The 22,988-nt window shown below is 40.0% G+C and overlaps 2 protein-coding genes and 1 long non-coding RNA gene across 3 annotated transcripts in view; 2 read left to right on the top strand and 1 right to left on the bottom strand.

The window, feature by feature from the left end:
• Positions 1-8,467, top strand: part of LOC124283764 (atrial natriuretic peptide receptor 1-like) — a 111,230-nt gene extending 102,763 nt beyond the window's left edge. The window contains exons 18-23 of the mRNA XM_046719782.1: positions 932-1,055; positions 1,577-1,645; positions 2,488-2,662; positions 3,594-3,692; positions 5,651-5,742; positions 7,272-8,467. Of these exons, the coding sequence (XP_046575738.1) occupies positions 932-1,055; positions 1,577-1,645; positions 2,488-2,662; positions 3,594-3,692; positions 5,651-5,742; positions 7,272-7,334 (622 nt within the window). The 3' untranslated portion in view covers positions 7,335-8,467. The remainder of the gene's footprint in view (positions 1-931; positions 1,056-1,576; positions 1,646-2,487; positions 2,663-3,593; positions 3,693-5,650; positions 5,743-7,271) is intronic.
• A 5,183-nt stretch (positions 8,468-13,650) lies between these two features.
• Positions 13,651-17,783, bottom strand: LOC124283774. Its single transcript, XR_006900398.1, has 3 exons — positions 17,676-17,783; positions 14,217-14,354; positions 13,651-13,748 (listed from the first exon to the last, which is right to left on the bottom strand). It is a non-coding gene; the product is annotated as an uncharacterized LOC124283774 (long non-coding RNA).
• A 269-nt stretch (positions 17,784-18,052) lies between these two features.
• On the top strand, positions 18,053-22,090 carry LOC124283782 (short-chain collagen C4-like). The gene is made up of 4 exons (XM_046719803.1): positions 18,053-18,065; positions 18,636-18,641; positions 20,747-20,824; positions 21,555-22,090. The coding sequence occupies exons 1-4, from the start codon at positions 18,053-18,055 to the stop codon at positions 22,025-22,027; spliced, it is 570 nt and encodes a 189-aa protein (XP_046575759.1). The 3' UTR covers positions 22,028-22,090.
• The last annotated feature ends 898 nt before the right edge of the window (positions 22,091-22,988 follow it).

The following is a 22,988-nucleotide window of genomic DNA, read 5'->3' as shown; positions in this document are numbered from 1 at the left end:
TAAAGATATACAATCGATGACCCCCCGTGGTCTCAAGATAACGAGATGTGATCGTAATAAAATTCTTACTTCCAGCTCGTTCCTTCTCTTGCGCAAGTATATTTGTGGACAATAGTATACGGAATAATGTCCATCAGGTTCATCCTCTAGCAACAGTGGACACAGGTGTCCAGAACGGCGCTGTACTCTGTGGTCTTATCACTCATGATTATCACTGAAACTGCCCAGGTATAGGACAGTCGTAACGGTAAAGATGTATTGTACAAATGGATCAAGAGACCACAGGCGCCACAATTAGCTGTGCTACCTTGATCAACCAGAATGCGCATCTTTTATTTTTCCAATACCGCTGCAGAACGTCATATGTGATTGTATGCATTGCATTTCTCATATTTCTTCAGGTAAATCCGATAATTGTACCGTTCTGCCTCAGTATGAAACCATTGTCATGCACATGCAGTCTGCCTAGCTGTGCCTGAAAGTTACTAGCCCACAAAATAATTCACAAGCCAAAAATGTGATTGTAGAAACTAAAGCAAAAGATTACAAAAAAGCTGAGAAACAGATATTGTCGGCATGACACGGGTTTCGTAATTAAGCTGCTAATATGGTGAACATTTTTATCAGGCCAGAATCTTGCATGATTTGAAACTGTGTTATAACGTAACAAGCCGGAGAGCGTGATATATTTACCAAAATAATTTAATGACCATATGAAAATTCACTAGCCAGTCGGGCCAGTGACTGTGGAGATTTACTGGCCCGACTAGATTGTTAATAGCCACAGTCAAGCGGGCCAGTGGATATTTCTCACACTGGCGTCATATGTATGCATTATATTTCACATATTTCTTCAGGTAGATCCGATAATTGTACCTTTCTGCCTCAGTATGAAGCCAATGTCATGCACATACATAAGTCTCTCTTGCAGGTCAGTTGCTGGTCAGCTGATTCGCGGCGAGTCGGTGACAGCAGAGGCGTTCGAATGCGTCACTATCTACTTCAGCGACATCGTCGGCTTCACTGCTATGTCAGCGGAGAGCACTCCTATGCAGGTATGTTACGGCGTAAAATCTAACTCTCTCACAATATCATTAATTCACCGTATAAATAGCATGAAGATATCAGCACATGTTCAGTTACCTGATTGAGATGGTTATCACGAAGCTGCTGTGTTGTAAATATAAATACAAGTAAAATATTATATATGTTTCTAAGAGTCGTTGGAATAGCCCAATAGTTACAGCTTTGGAGTCAATCCAGGAACACAGGTTCATTTCACCCACATTGCCGTTAATCACACATTTTCGTATGGATTGATACCTCCTTGTGAGGAGGATGAGTCAAACCAGCCATACTCGGTCATGAGATCTTTCTAATCTGCCAATCAGTATCGAGCTTCATAGATTATTGATGCACGTGGGGATATAAGAGTAGCTTATATGCGAATATCTAATAGCATTCAACTGCCGCGACTTCCCGTCCAGTGATTGTTTATCAGAACGTCAAGATCTGAGAGAGAGTTGTGTTGTGTGGAGTACAAACTTTAACATATTACTCTTGTGTATCCTTTCAGATAGTTGATTTCCTGAATGACCTGTACACGACGTTTGACTCCATCATAGAAAACTTCGACGTGTATAAGGTAGTTATTGCTTCTTCCGTCAATGTTAAATGGGCGACATTAACAAAGTGCACACCAAGTCGGCCATACGTTTGTATAACACATGGCGTCACCTGAAAATCTCATATTTCGATATTTTGTATGTTCTCCTCGAATCCGCTTCATGCATTTTTGTCATAACTGGGACATTAATTTACAACTAACAGTACTATTTTGGGCAACTCGACATGCACTAGAAATTTACCGAAATATTGGTTGTTGCATTGTGTCGTATATCCTGTTCATTGTATGTCTTAACAGAGGTGCTGACCCTAATTTGAGACATTTTACTAGCCTTATTTCCCAAATCATGCATTTACTTTGTATGTTTGGATTTCCTTATATGGTATGGCAATGCCCCATTCTCAGAATATGATGCAGTTCACATTTATGAAATATCGCTCTATAAGAAATATGTTTTGATTTTTCGAAGATATCACGCAACACGTACTGTTACTGTTACCCGGGTTGAAATGTAACGGATATATAGGTAATCCTACCCAAGTGTCTCCTGATATCAATTATATCAACACGAGTTGATAACGTTACACAATTTTACTTTTATCAACGGTACTACCATTAGACTTGCAGTGTAGCGATGTCATAGCAGTGTTACGTCATCAAGTTCATGACGTCATAGCATTGTCAGTGCATTGTACAAAATCTTCTGTCAAAATGATATCCCCTAGGAGATATCGTTTGATCTCACACAAGCAATATATCCAGTGGAACACAGTTTTGGATGACAAAAGCTATGATCAAACTTTGTATCTACGTTCTTGCCATGCTGTCAGATGTTTCTAGTTGTTGTGTTTTCTGTACAGGTGGAGACGATAGGCGACGCCTACATGGTAGTATCGGGTATGCCAGTACCAAACGGAAACCTGCACGCCAGGGAAATCGCCAGAATGTCTCTTGCACTGCTAAATGCTATAAAACACTTCCGTATCCGCCACAGACCCGAGGAGCACCTGAAGCTACGGATAGGCATACATACAGGTACGAAGACGATAGTTTGTGAATTACTCACAGTTATATTTCGACATTAAATCGGTCGGAAACGAACATTTTCGCGCATATCTCAATTTCGTCCACTGTAATATGTGTATGGTCAGAGATGAAAAGTATGTTAACATCTTCAGTTTGCTCCAAATAACGGTGTTCAAGTATCACGTGCCACCCAATCAATGTTTTTCAACGTTGATTCCGTAATAATTTACGTTCGATATAGAAAACTTCGATGTGTACAAGGTAAGTGGTCAAGATTGCATTTCTTCCGTCGATTTTGGGGTCCTGAATTAACTTATTCGCCCATACATATGTATAAATAGAAACGGCAAAACAGTTTGTACATCCATAAGTGAGTGAGTGAGTTAAGTTTTACTCCGCACTCAGCAATATTCCAGCTATATGGCGGCGGTCTGTAAATAATGGAGTCTGGATCAGACAATCCAGTGATCAACAGCATCATCATTGATCTACGCAATTGGGAACCGATGGCATGTGTCAATCAAGTCAGCGAGCCTGACCACCCGATGCCGTTAGTCGCCTCCTTGCTAGTCGCCTTAGTTACTGAATGTTCATTCTAACCCGGACCTTCGAAATTCACGGGTGACATCCATAAGAAATTTCTGTTCAAAGTAGAGTCGAATGTACAAACCAGACTATATCGGTTTAACGCCGCACTCAGCAGTATTACAGCTGTACGATGATGACAAAACAATAGTAATGAATATGAACAAAAACACATAGTTTTACCTGAGATATTGATTTTTTAATACTGACTTTATTCTTTGGAGCGTGAGGCGTTTGGCGTCTGACTTGATTCCGTACAAGTAACTTGTATGTACTTCGACTGTGCGCGCGGCGTTAAGCAACACTGACTTACCCTTTAACACTGGATAACATGTCATTATATGATGTGTTCCAGGTGGTGTATGTGCTGGGGTGGTAGGCCTCAAGATGCCAAGGTACTGTCTGTTTGGAGACACCGTCAACACCACGTCGAGGATGGAGTCGAACGGTCTACGTAAGTCTCAGAAATGATTACTCTCGCAATGTCTAATGGTTTACGTGAGTGTTCAATAGTGTCCACTTACTCACTGTCTAATGGTCAATAGCGTCCACTTACTCACTGTTTAATGGTCGATAGCGTCCACTTACTCACTGTCTAATGGTCAATAGCGTCCACTTACTGTCTAATTATCAATAGCGTCCACTTACTCACTGTCTAATTGTCAATAGCGTCCACTTACTCACTGTCTTTTGGTCAAAAGTAACCACTTACTCACTGTCTAATGGTCAATAGCGTCCACTTGCTCACTGTCTATTGGTCAATAGCATCCACTTACTCACTGTCTAATGGTGAATAACGTCCACTTGCTCACTTTCTAATTGTCAATAGCGTCCACTGAATCACTGTCTAATTGTCAATAGCGTCCACTTACCCACTGTCTAATTATCAATAGCGTCCACTTTCTCACTGCATAATGGTCAATAGCGTCCACTTGCTCACTATCTAATGGTCAATAGCGTCCACTTGCTCACTGTCTAATGGTCAATAGCGTCCACTTGCTCACTGTCTAATTGTCAATAACGTCCACTTACTCACTGTCTAATTGTCAATAGCGGCCACTTACTCACTGTCTAATTATCAATAGCGTCCACTGACTCACTGTCTAATGGTCAATAGCGTCCACTTACTCACTGTCTAATGGTCAATAGCGTCCACTTACTCACTGTCTAATGGTCAATAGCGTCCACTTGCTCAATAACGGTCAACTAGCGTCCACTTACTCACTGTCTAATGGTCAATAGCGTCCACTTACTCACTGTCTAATCCAATAGCGTCCACTTACTCACTCTAATGGTCAATACTGTCTAATGGTCAATAGCGTCCACTTACTCACTGTCTAATTGTCAATAGCGTCCACTTACTCACTGTCTAATTATCAATAGCGTCCACTTACTCACTGTCTAATTATCAATAGCGTCCACTTACTCACTGTCTAATTGTCAATAGCGTCCACTTACTCACTGTCTAATTGTCAATAGCGTCCACTTACTCACTGTCTAATGGTCAATAGCGACCACTTACTCACTGTCTTAATGGTCAATAGCGTCCACTTGCTCACTGTCTAATTATCAATAGCGTCCACTTTCTCACTGTCTAATTGTCAATAGCGTCCACTTACTCACTGTCTAATGGTCAATAGCGTCCACTTACTCACTGTCTAATTGGTCTCCACGTAACTGTCTATGCAATAGCTCCACTTACTCACTGTCTAATGGTCAATAGCGTCCACTTACTCACTTCAGTAATGCTCCACTTACTCACTGTACTGGTCAATGCACTTGCTCTAATAGTCAACGTAGTTGTTCCGTAATGTGTTTCAGTCTACTCATCCACTGTCTAACTGTCTACGTAAGTGTTCGATAAGGTATATTTACTGGTCATCTAGACGTTCACTGTCTAATGGTCAACGTCCAGTGTTCCGTAAAGTGTTCAAGTCCACTCACTGTCATTGTCTAATTGTCTACGTAAGTCTTCGATAACTGTTTACTCACTGTACTCATGCACTCAATAGTAATAGTTGTTCCGTAAAGTGTTTAAGTCTACTCATCCACTGTCTAACTGTCTACGTAAGTGTTCGATAAGGTATATTTACTTACATCTAGACGTTCACTGTCTAATGGTCAACGTAAGTGTTCCGTAAAGTGTTCAAGTCTACTCATTCACTGTCTAATTGTCTACGTAAGTGTTCAGTAACGTCTACTCACTCATGTCTAATTATTCACCGTCTAATAGTCAACGTAAGTGTTCAATGACGTCTGCTTACTCACGTCCTCTCATCTGCTGTCTAATGGTCTATGTAAGTATTCAGTAACCCTTCTAATTTTGTTAGTAAATGGAATAGAAATAGAACTATCGGTCCATTTAAAGTTCCATCTTCACGATGCTATCTAACTCGAAACACTCCATTGCAGCTTTGAAGATCCACTTAAGCCAACAAACCAAAGACGTGCTGGACCATTTCCGAACCTTTGATGTGGAGCTCCGGGGACAAGTGGAGATGAAAGTAAGTGACATGTGGAACTGCCCGGAGTGCCACAGCTATAAGAACAATATATGTGTGTACACCTCCCACAGTGCTTGGCCGGAATAACGGAGCACAAGTGTACATTTGTATATACCCAAGTTAGAACATACTCCGAAGGTTGGTCGAGATTACACATAATCCACTCAGATGATGATTTCCATCAAATATTATGATTTCAGTATGAACTAGTGTTACGAGGGGATTCCCTAATAGAGGATAACGCATAAATAGTCTACGTCGTCACTGAAAAAGCAGCAAATAATATTGAAACTAACAGTTTAGGCTTACAGCAATAAGCCCTTTTAAATATAATTGTGAATCAGATGGTAGGATCTGTCGGGTTCGAAGGTTTTAGATCTATAAGTAGTTAGCCAGCAGTTAGCAATCCAAACGTACAAGGCATGGACTAGCTCATCAGCCGCTCTACAAGTAAAAAGGCTTTAAGAAAGTGTCCCAGCACGAAACATCTCGAACGATCAAGCTGTCCCGTGGTTGTAAACAACTAATGATGGTGACTCAAAGTGGCATGTTCTGTCACACTGTGGTCACGCATAGGTCAGTATTTTACGAACGTTTCACCCATTTACTGCTATTGTGAATCACAGAAACTCCCATCAACCTGCTCCATCGTGGTCGGCAGAGAATGCGTTAAGAGAGTCCTTCTAGCCTCATGTGAATCTTTCACAAGTTTGTTTGTTTTTTAAATCAAACTATTAGCATTGTTTAAGAACAAATAAACACATATTTGTCAGGGAAGAAGCAAGACGTTGTATTTTAGAGTGTTATACATCATGGGTGTACAAAACCGCGCCTACAGTGTATTGAACCCTTGTAAAGTGAATGCATTTGTTTTCGGTTAGACATTTTAAATGGATTTAGGTCACGTGCATTTTGATCATTTTACAAATGAATACTAACTTCAAAAGACAGGAAATACCAGGATGTTCACAACCGATCATCGATAAGTTTTCTATTCCGTCATTATACAGCTGGACTACAGCATTAAATAACAATAACAGACAAATCAGTTTAGATCACATTCCAAGTACTGATTAAACATCGACCTGACTATTGTTTAATTTTAATTTTTAATTTTTCTACGATGATGTTTCTATGTATACATCAGGAGTAAAAATCTTCCTATTAAAACGAACCAATTTATTGTGATCACATTCTCATGATCGTGATGTTGTGATTCCGTCAAACCTTTTCTATCATTCTTTGAGTGAGTGAGTTTAATTTTACGCCGCACTCCAGCAATTTTCCCGCTGTATGTCTGTAAATACTCTGGAGTCTGGACCAGGCAATCGAGTGATCAACAGCATGAGCATTGATCTATGCAATTGGGATGCGATGACATGTGTCAACCAAGTCAGCGAGCTTGACCACCCGTTAGTCGCCTCTTACGACAAACATATTATTCTTTGATAATTTGAAGCATGATAAGTAAGATATTTGTTTTGATGGTAATAAGGTTCTGCCATGCATGACTGTGTTATCTGTTCCAGGGGAAGGGAGCACAGACAACCTACTGGCTGGTTGGGGAGACGCCAACATCCTCATCCTCCTGACCTGCATCCCATCGTTAGAGCCACTGTTACATACCATGTTCTCTATAGCGCTGCTTTCACACTCAAGGAGACTCCGCTGTGGGCAATGGTTTGAAACCTCAAGGATTATGTTTAAGTTGGTACTGGGTATTTCAGAAACAGATGGTATTACACGGAACTACCATATGATAAATGGCGATTGGCTGAACTACCATAGACAGCATTGGGTAGTAGTTAATTATCATGGATGCACTGGGTAGTGCTGAAGTACCTTTACTGACATTGGATAGGGGTGAACTACCGTGGCTGGCACTGGGTAGTGCTAAGCTACCTTTAGTGGCATTGGGTAGTGTGGAACTACCTTTAGTGGCATTGGGTAGTTGTGAACTACCATGAATGGAATCGGGTAGTTCTGAACTGCCTTTAGTGACATTGCGAAGTGTTGAAATACCATGCATGATATTAGTTTGTGCTTACAATACCATGGAATACATTGCACAGAGCTGTGGTGGAACGTGATGTTTTTCTTCTTTGTGAAGCATCCATGTTTGATCTTTCTCTGGATCCACCACGCGGACCGATATGGCTGTGATTGACGAAGTAGTTTATACATAGCCGGTGATACGTGTGGCCACTACGCTGAAATCAGCAGTTCTCGAACGAAGACAGAGTGTATGTTGTGACTTCACCAGGGATGGAAATGTGCGCATGGAACGAATGGAGTATGTCCTACTGAAGTGATCTCAACGATCAGCAGGAAACCTAGTTGGATCGTTGGAAACTGTATTTGGTTATTTTCATACAATTCTGTCGCGTGTTTTCAAGTTGGTTATTCTGGACCACCTTGACTGAATATTACGGGTTTGCCACGGCTTACTGTAATGATCATGGCTTTAGTATGTATTTGGTTCAAACAGCCGAAAGACGTGGTACAGGACACCAAGTGTAAGTTTGTTGAGACGAAACAAACAATAACATACCGAGTCATTTCGTAGGAGAATACACTGGCTCAACATAATATTAAACTCCTCTCAAAGAACAGGAAATGTGTTGATCACATGCGTATGAAGGACTCATGAATGACAACGGGCAGTGTGCTAAAGATCTGAAGAGAATGTATCAAGCTTATGCTGAACAACGGACAGTGTGCTAAAGATCTGAAGAGAATGAATCAAGCTTATGCTGAACAACGGTCTATTATTGACATCCAGTATTTCATAACTGACTAATAGCTGAACGAGGGGAAAACATAACTAACTGATAATGTTACAAGGACGGCGGTCATATGCTGACATCTTGTTAGAACAGTCAAATTTTGACGTGAGTTGTCCAATCGTGGAACCTTTTGGTTACCATAGTGAAGATGCCCCAAATGGATGTATCAGTTGTTGGTACAAACCTGTGAATGTTTGGATACAGATCTGTGTGTGAACATTGACAGATAACAATTGTTGGTTGTATATCTGGACACTGTCAATATTTCTTTATGTGATAACCATGGCACAAAGAATGAGTTTAAATGGTTTCACCAACTCTATACGATGACTTGAGGGTACATGGACCATTCAAGCGGAACCGTACTTATCCTTCCACTTCATAGACAACTTGTTGGAGAATCAACAGTCATGTGGAGAAATATTCACTGTGTTTATCTATCTGACACCAAGCTTGGTCTTGACGTCACCATGTGTTGTTGTGCTGACTGTAAAAATGTGCAAACTTCATTCATATATTCTCTGTGTTTCGTATTACAATGGCTGTGATTCATCTACTTGTTTCAGAATACGTCTGGTTTATCAGATCAAGATTCTTACTACTATATCAATTTTACCCATGTTAGTAGTTTTTGTCAACGTTTAGCGAATTGTAAGGATGTTCAACCACTTTGACTGAGGATGTATGGTTTCCAAATGTACGTGGAGAGTTCTGTTTAGTCAGTGTAGCACATGGACCTGCGTACGTATGGAATCTCCCACGTGGACTTCCCATTAAAGGACCTTCATAAACTCTATGATATGCAATATTCGACATTAACTTGAAAATTATTTGCTGACAAGGGAATGATATTCAATGTTGAGCGAGGGGATGGAGCAATCTGCAATTTTATCAAACAAAACATATTGTCTTAGTTATTGCTTTAAATAAATCTGTCTGCTTCAGATTCCTACACCCCCTTTCTTCGCCACCATAAGGTTCTAAATAGAATTTACCCGATAAGATTTTGTGATGGATATGGTGATGAACATGGTACTATTCTCATACGTGTGATCGGACTGTGTAGAAGCTTTAATTGTTGGATGATCACTCGTTAATGTTCCGGGATCAGATGATAGTAGCTCTCATCACAGATTCCTGATGGGAGTTTACCGTGAAACATCGTGGTTTAATCTGTTGAAAACTGCAGCAAACCAGGCCTGCTCACTCTCACGTACATGTTACGATAACGCAGGGCTCTGGTTAACGACCACAAAGTCTTGCCGATAAAACACGAGTCATGAAAAGTCGAATCTTGATCTTTTTGTATCGTCCCTTCACGTGCTACTACACGTGACAATTCTGTGGTCTGACACGCTTGTCTTTTGTCACGGCGAGATGTTTATATCATCAACTTTTCAATATTTCTCTTGTGATATTGATTATGACACAAAACCTCGTTACATCACTGACTGACTGAGTATGGTTTTATGCCGTTTTTAGCAATATTCCCGCAATATCACGGCGGGGGACACCAGAAATGGGCTTCACAAATTGTACCCATGTGGGGAATCGAACCCGGGCCTCTGCTTAGAGCACAGTGGTAAGTGACACCGCACTGAACAGAGTATATCTGGTATATCTTTCTTTTAAACCAGGAAGGATGGCATTGTATTTCAGAATTGGGCAGATGTTAAACTCGCCTCCTTTTTAACATGAAAGGCAGGAGAAACATACGAAAGAAAGAAAATTAATTATTTTATTCGCCAAAAAAAATAACTGACGCCTTGATTAGATCCTAACCCAGCGATGCCTGTGAAAGGAAGACCCGTGTATTTACATGGTACGTTTTGGACGATAGAGGGATCAGTCTTGCGAAAAGGGTTGTGCTGAAGGTTTTAATGTGTGAAAAATGTTCATGGACGGTGCATTATGGGTAGAGGTGGTCAAGACCCTAGACTGCTGTTTCATTACGCCGATGGCGATGGTGAGTTGAAAAATGACTACATTGCCGAGCAGCAAAGTTTAATTTCTCTTGTTGTGACATGAATGCCCTGTTTCGTCAATTATTGACAATTTTCTCTCACAGCTATTTGCCACAGCCACAAACTTGCCCCAAAGTCTTTAACATGAATCCATTCTACAAGAACGAAAGAAAATATGAAATATGAAAATGTAAAACGTGATCAGTTACTGAGGCTTATGTTGGGGACCTAGCGACAATGTCACTGTCTCCATAATGAATATTCTTAATCTTTCCTGCACTTAAGTATTTTTTACTTGTGTGGAGTTCAAAGACTACGTGATACATTAGAAATACACAGTGTGCAACCTGACATTAAAACCTACATTCTGGGATATTAGTATTTTGTTCTTTTTATGAATCAAAGGGACTGATAAGTTTAACGACTGACCAACCTGTTTGTACATACCTTTCTTGATACCTAACGAGGCCCACACAAGATCTCAGGAGGCCCACATAGGGTCACAATTTCACACGAATACCGACATAAGGTCACAACTTGCCTAGGAAGACCACACATGATCACAACATGTCAAGGGAACTAGCACAAAGTCACAACGTTGGAAGGAGGCCCACACAAGGTCTCAGGAGGCCCACATAAGGTCACAATTTCACACGAAGGTCACAGCTTGCCTAGGGAGCCCACATATGAAGTCAAGGGAACTAGCACAAAGTCACAACGTTGGAAGGAGGCAATTAGGAGGCCCGCATAAGGTCACAACTTCAATTAGAGGACAACACAAGGTCACAGCTTGCCAGGGAGACACACTATCTCAGAGAGCCCAACACAAGGTTTCAGTAGGCCACAACTTCAAAAGGAGGCCGACACATGGTCACAACTTGCCAAGGAAACCCACATAAGATCACAGCATGGAAGGGAAACCCACACAAAGTCGCAAGGAGGTTCATACAAGGTCATTACTTCATTACATTTCTATTTGCAAGAATATCCGTGTGTCGTTGACATGATCTGTCTGTGGGGATGGATAGGGGTTCAATCTGCTATCCGTTCACTCAAAAAAGTCAAGTATTGCTGTTACCTTGCCATGCGATCAAAATAGAAATGTATAGATCTAAAACTGCAGACCACGTATCTCACTGGACAAGACACACGCACGCACGCACGCACACACCGACCGACATCGTGTCTCACTGGGGAAGGCGAGCGCACATAGACGCTGACACACACTCGTCCATTGTGGCAATAACAGATTACTCTCAACTCTATTTCACCTCCACGCGCCACATCCGTATATAGGCAAACAACTGACAATAAGATTATATTTTTACAGTTTGGAAAAAAACATACAAAAGACTTTAATTTTCAATCCTGTCCATTGGAAAAAGTTAATTATACATCCCTATGCATATATGGGTTGCTCTTTTTATAATAAGGCTATATAAATATTATATCTTTTAGATCAAAATAAAATGTTTACAAAATTCTTGAAAGTGAATTAACGGGGAACATATTTTGCACAGAACAGGATTAACTTTGGCCAACGTGTTTCCTTTAAGTACCACAACCTGCGACACTATAAATTGGTGTGCCTGTCGATATTTTACTATTGCATAATCTGATGGAGGGGACATGGCTGTACTTGACATTGAATGTGCTGCAGCAGAGTGTTAGGTGTGGACATACATCACCATGCTTTTGATGTAGACGCATTCCCTGATATGCCAAGACACTAAATCTGACCATCCGATGAGTGGTAATGATTACCATGGTTGATGCAACAATTCATTACAACGGAACTAAATAACCGGCCATTACAAACATCAATCCCCGGGTTCTGACGTTGGTTCTGGGTTGATGACTACGTAGTTAATTCTAGTTAGATTCGAGGGATTCAAGAGGGGAAGTAGACGAGGTTGACAAGAAGTTAGGGATATCGACCATGAAGTTTATTCTATTTATGTAAAAGGGATTCGAGAGGGGAAATCGACTGGGTGACGGTTTCAGAAGGATGGTATTCCTTTGACCATCTTTGGCAGCAGGAATGTTGGGATGGGAAGCTGGTTGTTTCTATTTTCAGTTCTATCATTGTCAGATTCAGGTGACCTTGAAGAACTACATCAATCTCGCGGGACTAAACGTCCACAAAGGACAAATATTGATGTCATTTCAACATTGCTAAGTAGTAAAGAATGGTCTTCACCATCTTATTAAAGAGATGAACTTAATAGACGCGTCCGAAAACGTCACAATCCTCCTGTAGACACTTACAGAATTTGCCAAAACGTTGCAGGAAGAATGGCGAGGAATTCCCCAAGCAACAGTCCAACGCCTTGTGCAATCCCTCCCAAGACTACCTTCACCCACACGGTGGTCATACCCGTTATTGACTTTGTGACTTCGTCGTGTGACCCCCTACTCGATTTTGAACTTCTGACGTCATCGTTACGGATATTGTTCATGTTCTATTGACATTTTCTTCAGCTTATAAAAGTGTCTACATCATTTCGTCTTTGCTGTGTTGTATTCCAATTCTGAAGGCATCTTCTGTGTGCACCGTTTGCTCTATGTGGTTAATATACATGTAAATACGTTTAGTATATGTCCTTACTTTTGGACTGTGCGGGGGATTGTGTTTTGATTTATACAAATCGACATTTTATCGAAAACCACCTCTGAAATACGGTTCTTTTTAAAGGCTGCTTTTGAAGGAGGTGGTGTAATTTCGTGTATGTTTTAAATTTCAAGTTGTTTACCCTTGGAATGAAATATAACACATTGCTGATCATGGGGATTGGTAATCTATACACTTACCGATGGTTATTCAGAATCGACGCCAAAGACATGAAGTATTATGTAGAGTACCATCCCTAAAATCAAATGTCCCAAATGCAACACGACGTTTTAAGACAGTTTAGCCAACAGAAGAAATCCGACTGTAACATTGCCAGCCATTCCCAACGCATGGTGTTTCATTGTGTCCGAAAGGGAAATGTGTGTATGCATGGTACAATTTGATTCGAGCATGGATGGCTCACTGCACAATGTGAGTAGACAATCATAACTCCCTAACGACTGTCGGTCAATGTATTGATTAGATAATCCTAAATAGTTCCATCCTCAGTTTGTCTACATATACCTAAATACGTATGAAAAAAGAGGATCTTGGGTTTGTATTACCTTTATATACAAGTTGAGTTTTAGACGGACATTCAGTTTTTCCCCATCGAGTGTAGACCGCTCCGCCATTACCCTTTAACTGTCAAACAGATCGATATCGATAAACAAACATGTGCATATTTCCATATTTGGTTGTGCTGATAATCAAAAGCAAATTTGTAAAGTACACTTCAATCTTTGAGTCATAATATAGCACTATTGATATTTATATTAAGTACATTGATGCAATTTCACTTTCAACGTTAGTCTCAAACACTTGATAACACTTCTTAGTCTTCACCTGCAATTTACAAATAACACGTACATATCCAAGAGCCTAATGCGATATAATGACAAAACAAAATATAATTTCCTTTTACAACTTTTAGCTGGGGCCACGTCTGTCAGAGGAAAATAACTGCAATGTATTGAAACATACAGGTTTGTTTTATTTTGAAGTTTGAAAACCCTATTTATATTTATGAGGGAGGGTGGGGTCAATTCAATTTAATCCAAAGACACACGAACATAAAGATCACCGGAGAAAACAGTAAAGTCTCTGTCCTACCAGGAACTGACGTTTCCTGTTCTGTGTTCAGCATCTGCCGCAACTCCTCCAGGAATGTCCGAGTGGCAATGCATGGTGTTGAGGTTGGCAAAACCTGCGAAGTAGCCCTTCCTTGTCGTGCACCCCTCACGGCTTGTCCTGAAGTACAAACGTGGATTAAGTGCACACGATTTCATACACACGGAAATATTGAACTGGTGGACTTGAATATCCACAGCGAGACATAAGAACCATGACAACGATCAACAGAAGATATTGACATGAGCAGTCAGCATTTATATGTATTTGGTAGTCAGGACATAACATTACATAATGTACAGATGGACAAAAGTATCGCAACATCCAAGTTTTATGACACGATCAATATTTAATCACAGTTCATATGTCATGTGCGTCTTCACAGGAGATCATTTTGAGCCAAAGTGCTAAAACGACTTTTCATTAAGACAAAAGCCAACAATAAAGAATCTCAATCATGGTACAATGTGATGAAACATCGACCTGTAACGTATGGTCATCCCAAACGGGTAAGACGATGCAGTCCTACTTTATACACCCAATCCACAAATAAGGTATCTTGTTTCAGAAACAGAAGACAGATTTAGTATCTTGTGTAACCTCCGCCCATCTGGATGACGTTTTGAACCCTCGTCATCATTGAGTGCACAAGACGCTGAACCCCTGTTTCATTCTTGGTGCAATGTTTGCTCTAATTCATCAATATTCTGGCCTGGCGGATCGAGCCTTATGCCCCCGAATGTCCCAAACATGCTCGATAGGGTTCAAATCGGGGCTTCTGGCTGACCAGGGAACGGTAGTAATGACTTCACTGTGACAAGCTAAAGTTTCCAGTAAAAACGACACAAAGTCCCATTCTATTAAGGATCCTCAGGTGAATGGAACTTCTTCCAGGGTGTTTCTTTGAACATAGGCCATGTTCTTCCATACACGCGACATTCTGTCAGTAACAAACAGGAAAAACAGGCTCTTGTCTGAAAAATAGATCCTCCTCAATGATGCTGGTCACGGCACCACCGTAATTTTCTGGCTTTATATCTTGCTGTTTTCAGTCGATTTCTGACAGTTTTATGACAAAGTCGCTGGTGTGGAAGTCATTGCCGGTTTAGCATTAATTGGTGCAAAGGGAAATCGCCGATCGCGTGGTCTCCCTGAACGATGTAGACTTTGTACATACTTTGTTCGGTGATACTTCGTCACTAATCAACTGATTGTTGAGGGGTGGTCTCCAAAATGAATGATGTAGACTTTTATAACATACTTTGTTTGAGCTGATGCTTTGAAGGGCGTCACTTAATCGAACTGATTGTTGAGGGGTCGGTGACCAAAATGCCTGTCCACCTGGCAATTTCTTCAACCTAAACATTAACCATACCTATAACGTGTAATAAAGAAACCCAGCAGTGTAAACATTTTCATATTTTCTAATGCCTGGATGGCCATGATCCAATTTGATCCTAGAATTGATGTGTTTTTATCTCGATATTCAATCATGCCAACACCTATGCTAATATTAAAAACACACATTTGATGTATTTGAATCCGTAAACTAAACAAACCCACCTTGCTATTGCTAGAAAAATCTGAAAATTTACTTTGAGAAATAGGTATATACAGACTATTCAGACTCTACACCAATGTGTCGGCCTAAAGTTTTTGTCAGCCTGAAACGATATATCACTTTTCAAATATTACACTGTTACAAGTCACATGACATGGAGCAGGATTCTTTGTCAGCTGAAGGTGAATGGCATGACGTTCCTTTATGTGGATATTGATGGATACATTCCTCCAACAAGGTAATGGCATGTGGTTCCTTTATGTGGATATTGATGGAGACATTCCTCGAACAAGGTAGGATAGCCTGACATTGTTGCTGTAACTTTAGTCTGTTTCAATTTTAATATTTGCATTTTGTTTTTATTCATTTTTTGTAACATTATGCAGAATCATTTTTTTCGCCGTGAAGTGTAATGAGACAGACAACATACACTAGGTCGCACTTGGGGCGCGTGTGTGAAATAATTTATAATCGACGTTGACAATATACAAAATGTCTAGATAAAACAGCCATGTTATAAATTCACAGTAAAGTATAAGCAGATCATGTGCATTTTTTAGGTTTCAAAATGCATACAAAAATGATAATAAACTAATTAGGATTATAAGACAAAATATAAAGACGTACATTGACTTCGTTATTTTTTAGTCCTAACATTTTTCACCACTGGCAGATGGTTAAACTTCAAAATGTTTTCATTTGTTATCAAATTAATGAACATGGAAATATTATCGAGTAAAAAAGATTTCCTCTTTGTTGATCAATCTATACTTATACCACCAATAAAACACAAGTTAAGATTTTAGGTCACATCGGTCTTAAAATCGGCCTTATTTCAGCCATATCGTGACTAAATCAAGTTGTAGTTTTATAATAATTAAAAGTAAATTATAAACACCTGTCGACGTATGATAGTAAAACAGCTAGATTATCACAGATATACACTTAAAACTATTGATTAAATCTAAATCAGTTTAACTATAGAAGACGATACAATAAAAAAAAAACAGGCTGTTGATCGCCAACAACTGAAGGTAGATCACCATACTAGGAACAATGGGGACTTACAGTCTGTTTGCAGTGAAAAATACCGATGAATTTGACTTCAAACAAATGAGTAAATCAAATAAAGTGAAATTAAGATTGCGAAACCATGTAATTTTACCTTGCCAGTTGAACATTGAAAACTCAGAATTTTATTCAACTTAGGATAGTTGAAGTATGAAACAACGTACATATTCGATAATCAAGGAAAGGATAAAACCGAAAGGTGACATCAAGCTATTAGCACTACGATCCTCGCTCGCGGTATCTTTGCAAGAGCAACAGTATCACTGGTCACAAGAGCGTCAGCTCCCTTGCCGACTACAACACAATCAAAGGCGGCCTTTACAGGAATCCCGTTGCAGGTAATATCTTGTATGAATAGAGTAATTAAGTATGAAATCACTGATATTGTACCCCGCCAGCTTAACATATTTAATACGTGTTATGAATGATACAGGACGAAACTTGGATTCGATCCGATATTTATCAGATTCAAGAACGATCAATGATAATAGGCCTCTATTGCTACTGGTGCTACAATGGTGCTACTCAAGACCAAACAACGGACTAACATATGACTGTAAATGATTTGTATTAATCTTAGATGTCTTCGAAACGCATTGTGACCCGGGCGTTCAATGAATTTAAATGGATTCGAATATAAGTACTACACAGATCGTAATTCAAGTAGACAGAGAAAATTATTTTAACAACCCAAATAATTTTCTAGTTTATGCACACACAAACCAACAACAATAAGCACACACACAAAGAAACACACAAACACACACACACAAAATGTATAATAGATATTCGAAATTGTTTGAACTTACCCGAAGATATAGTAGTCTGTGAAGCAAGCAAGATGCAGGCTGCCAATGTTGATATTCGCATCGTCGCCATACTTGGAAAGTCAAATCAGCTACGTATGAATTCATATTTATATGTTTTCATTCCAGGATCTAACATATTCTCGCCGGTGCTGGTACCCCGATTGTGTCACACACACTGCTGTCAGTTGTAATCACACCCTTCTACCCTCACACAACAGCAGCACGCGGATCTGAGATTGCATGTTTGGCTGTCTGGCCAACACGTTCGTGTAAAGTACTCTGATAGTGTCCTCCTGTGGTGTCGTGTTCATCTGTTTGGTGTTTCGTGTTTCGTCGACCGTTACCGCCTGTTAAGGATATAAGATTGTTAGCTAGATATGACGCAGTCATGTTGGTCTCACATTCACACCTGAGGGTACGATGTTTCTGAATCAGGATGCACATGTTGACTATCGTCAAACCAGATCTGGACATCGCGTGTCTTGTTTGTGATAGATATTGATACGGAGCTGATTTTGTTGTAAGTGTGATATCTGGAGAAACACAACACGGGGAGCTATTAGTGCAGTATCACCTGCTGCCTCGATGAAGGCTGGAAACTTTACATCTGAATAACGTTCCCAGAGAGATCCCGTCATTTTTGCTGATTCCATTTGGTTTAGCTCCCTTTTGCGTAGCAAAAATATGAACTGATTTCAAAAGGCAGAGTTGTTTATGATCAACTGTGTTAATATTCATCCTGCACATGTTTTGAGACATATTCATTTAAATAATTACTCACATTTTATGGTACTGTGTACGATGATTCAGACACAATTAGTCAAAAGGATTTTTCTATTACATTAAAAGACACGAGGTTTCACTGGAATTCACCATATTATGTTGCATTATATCCCTATGCCAGGCATTTCAGTATTATATATGGACGGTGAACTGGAAAACTGAACTTTGACAAGTCAGTTCTTGGTATTCGAATAGTATCTTATTGAAATTCTACCGAGGCCTCTGTTTGCTGAATAGCTTAAGGTTTGATATTCTGTGTTTGGAAATATACATTGATACACCTACAGGCCCCAGGTCTCCCCAAGAGAACAAAATAGGTGTCAGTGACATTGACTCCATCAGTTGTCCATTTTGTGTTCGCTCGTCACACCGAAGACCCAGGGTTCAATTCCCGACAAGCTTACAATGTGTGAAGCCCATTTCTTGTGTCCCCGCCGTGATGTTGCTGGAATACTGTTAAAAGTGGCGTAAAACCATATTCACTTGTTCACTCATCTATTAAAATACAGCTTACAGTTCTCTGGATTAGTTCATGTATAATAGATGTAAATATTCAGTATAACAAACGAGACCTCCTCCGTAGTGTAGTGGTTATAGCGTCCGCCCAGAGAGCGATAGGTCGTGCACGTGTTCGATCCCCGGTCGCGTCGTACCAAAAGACGTTAAAATATGGTACTTGTTGGTCCCTGCCTGGCGCTCGGCATTAATGGGTACAAAAAGGACTGGTCGGCTCGGAGTCAGTATAATGTGTCTGAGAGTGGTACTCATGCTTATCTGAGTCATGTTATCTCAGTGAACTAGCACTATAAACCAGCTTGAGTCTGGGCTAGTACAAGCAGCTACACGTACACACGCATGCACGTCGTCTTATGAGCGAAATAATCATAAGTATGACGTTAAACCCCATGTCACCTGACCTCACCTATAACAAGACCATAACAAGGAACGTCTAGTTGAACTATGCTATGTTTCACTACAATATGATTGCAATACAGCTATGTTTACATGTATAGAGAATGATCATGTCTGTGTCTTTTTGTGAATTTTAGGTGGATATGATATATTTATATTGTGTTTTATTGTGTGACAATGTAAAACATTATATTTACACATATATAGAATATCTCTCACTCTCTTCTTTCTCTGTATAATAGAATGGAGTTGAACTATAATCGTTAACCTCTTCTCATATGTAGTTTTCAGTTCGTAGAATGGTTGGGCGCACCTCCCTGCCTTACAAATAAACTAAAAAATGACATGTAACTACTTTATATATTTCACGGACGCTGAATATTTTCTCTACCTGATTCATGTCAACTCCAAGTCATATAGTGGGTACAATATTTAAAGCCCATTTCTGGTGTCCCTTGTCGTGATGTTGCTATAAGGGGTGTAAAACCACTCACTCACTCACTCACTCACTCACTCACTCACTCACTCACTCACTCACTCACTCACTCACTCACTCACTCACTCCACTCACTCACCCCTCACTCACTCACTCCCTTCACTCACTCACTCACTCACTCACTCACTCACTCACTCACTCTTATATGTAAGAGGGAGGTAGTGTAGTGCAATGGGCAAAGCGTCTGCTCGTAACGCTAAAAGCCCGGGTTCGATTCCCAAAATGGGTACATTGTGTGAAGCCCATTGCTGATATTGCAGGAATATTGCTAAAAGCGGTTTTAAATACCATACACGCTCATTTACTCATTCTATCTAGGAACTATATAGTCGCTTCATGTCACAACTTAACGTTTGGCACTAATGTGCATATTTGCATCTTCATATATAACATTTTGCCCACAAGATATCTTTAAAATGTTTCAACGTGAATTGATATAGCTATGATCCTGAAAAGTGGGATAGTTGAGATGTATATGCTGGGTGACGTTTGTGAAATAAAGTGAAAATTCAGTTTTGCATACTATTATATCAAGAAAAGGGCAAGGCCAACAAGCCTGGTCATCTTTCATTCTACCCAGTAATCAAGTTTGCGACGTCGTTCGTGCAGCTGTCCGTGTACTTGGCCAAGACTCAGCTACGTACATCTTATATGACGTGACGTCAATTGAACTAACGTGGCACACCATTCACTCACAGTAAACATTGCGGTCATATCCAACACCAGATCAAGTAACCTAACATAAAAGTTTGTTTATCAATAGTGCCATATTATGACTAAAAAGATTGAAGTGTACTTTACAAATTAGCTTTTGATTATCAGCACAACCAAATATTGAAATATGCACATGTTTGTTTATCGATATCGATCTGTTTTACAGTTAAGGGTAATGGCGGAGCGGTCTACACTCGATGGAGAAAAACTGAATGTCCGTCTAAAACTCAACTTGTATATAAAGGTAATACAAACCCAAGATCCTCTTTTTCATACCTATTTAGTATATATATACAAACACTGACAGTCGTTAGGGAGTTATGCATACAAAGATTGTCTACTCACATTGTGCAGTGGGCCATCCATGCTCGAATCACATTGTACCATGCATACACACATTTCCCTTTCGGACATAAAGAAACACCATGCGTTGGGAATGACTGGTGATGTTACAGTCGGATTTCTTCTGTTGGCTAAACTGTCTGACAACGTCGTCTTGCATTTGGGACATTTGATTTTAGGGATGGTACTCTACATAATACTTCAAGTCTTTGGCGTCGATTCTGAATAACCATCGGCAATTGTATAGATTACCAATCCCCATGATCAGCAATGTGTTATATTTCATTCTAAGGGTAAACAACTTGAAATTTAGAAAATACACGAAATGACACCACCTCCTTCAAAAGTAGCCTTATAAAAAGAACCGTATTTCAGAGGTGGTTTTCGATCATGTCGATTTGTATAAAATATGGGCCTATGATATCACAGATCACCCTGAGAATATAGACCTGTGAAGTGTATTATGTGCGTGATGAATACTGAGTTTGCGTCACCTTCAAAGTGAGAGCTGAAGAGGGGGAACATGTATGTCCTTGTCATATCCATGGTTTAAGCAATATCCTATATCTGAGCAGCCTGAGCATTACTTAGTAATGCTTATTTTGACTAACCCGACTGCATTATTATCACAGGAATAGCTGGAGGAACTCATTTTAGTCATAAGGCCGGACCTGCTAATATCCTGTGCCTGCCAGACAACCCTGAATATGGAAAACACACTCCAGGGTTTCAAGCTGAAGGTGTTATCTACGGTACAGAATATCAAACCAAACATCAATCCATCAGTTTCAAACGCCTTCATGACCATGACGTTCCCTGTGCTGTGTGCAGAAGAACAACCAAAACAAGCGTCATCATGGTGCCTGCCAAGATGTCCTGCTTTCCTGGGTGGCATGTAGAGTACACGGGGTATCTGATGAGTGGCCGTTTTAATCATGCTGGTAGTGAGTATCTGTGTGTTGATGGTGATGCAGAGAAGGATCGCAGTGGCCATGAAAACAAGAACGGGCAACTCTTGTATCTTGTTGAAGGTGTCTGTGGTTCCCTGCCATGTCCTCCATACAAGAATAACTGGGAGCTGAGATGCACTGTTTGCTCGAAATAGGTCACAGCCAATGCGCCACTGTCATATACGTGAATAAAACCATTTTGCGTGCATGAAAACAAATGTGGAATGTTTTAATTATTACTACTACTGAGATCCTGTTCATTAAATACTGCCCCACGTGGGTACAATGTGTGAATTCCATTTCTTGTGTCCCCGCCGTGATATTGCTGGAATATTGCTAAAAGCGGCGTAAAACCAACTCACTCACTCACTCACTCATTAAATACTGTCTTCTGGATAAGGCTGGATAAAAGTGGTTTGTATTAAGTAGAATGTGGATGATTTATTAAATTGAGAATGACATTCTACAGAAAACGCAGCTATAGATATAACTACGCTCTTTTACATGTGATACGTGTATAAGATATGCACTCACATGCGCACATGTAAAACAATACATATCAAGCAGCCTAAGTAAATCAATATCATTATACAGAAAGCGTTGTTCAATAGTCAAAGGAGTGTATCACTCGCACACAAATTATACATATCTGGACGCCACTTCGGTTTACCGATTTGCTTCTGTTCCACTACAAACGTTCAAGGACAAGATAAGTTATTTCATTTACTTCTTGAGTACTTGGGTGTATAAGGCGAAAACAAAAATTTTCTTCAACACCACTCCTCGCCAATTATTTGCAGCATCACGAATGATTATTTTGAGTGAGTGAGTTTGGTTTAACATTATTTAAGTGATATCACTGTAACGGCATTTAGTGATACCTCAACGTCTCGGATTGATGTGGCGAAAAGATCCTAAATTACCTGAAGCACTATGAAGTTTGACAAAATTAACAGAGCGACTTCTGTTCCCTTTTTGATATACCATAAGTATCCATTACAACATAACTTGATTCAAGTAACCTACTGCCCATATAAGGCTGATGTGTTCATATTAATGGTGTACCGGTTGACAAGTATATACTTGTTCTGCAGGAATAATAGTATGAAGCTTGCA

This window comes from Haliotis rubra, unplaced genomic scaffold (genome assembly GCF_003918875.1).
Source record: "Haliotis rubra isolate DU_JTF1 unplaced genomic scaffold, ASM391887v1 Scf320, whole genome shotgun sequence".
NCBI classification, from domain to species: Eukaryota; Metazoa; Mollusca; class Gastropoda; order Lepetellida; family Haliotidae; genus Haliotis; species Haliotis rubra.
The sequence above is the reverse complement of the archived record's forward strand: the minus strand, read 5'-3'. Positions and strand labels throughout refer to the sequence as shown.

Excerpts from the sequence above, each read along its gene's own strand:
- LOC124283782 (XM_046719803.1), top strand. Across the intron at positions 20,825-21,554 it reads AACTCAACTTGTATATAAAG|GAATAGCTGGAGGAACTCAT; the intron begins GTAATACAAACC and ends TTATTATCACAG.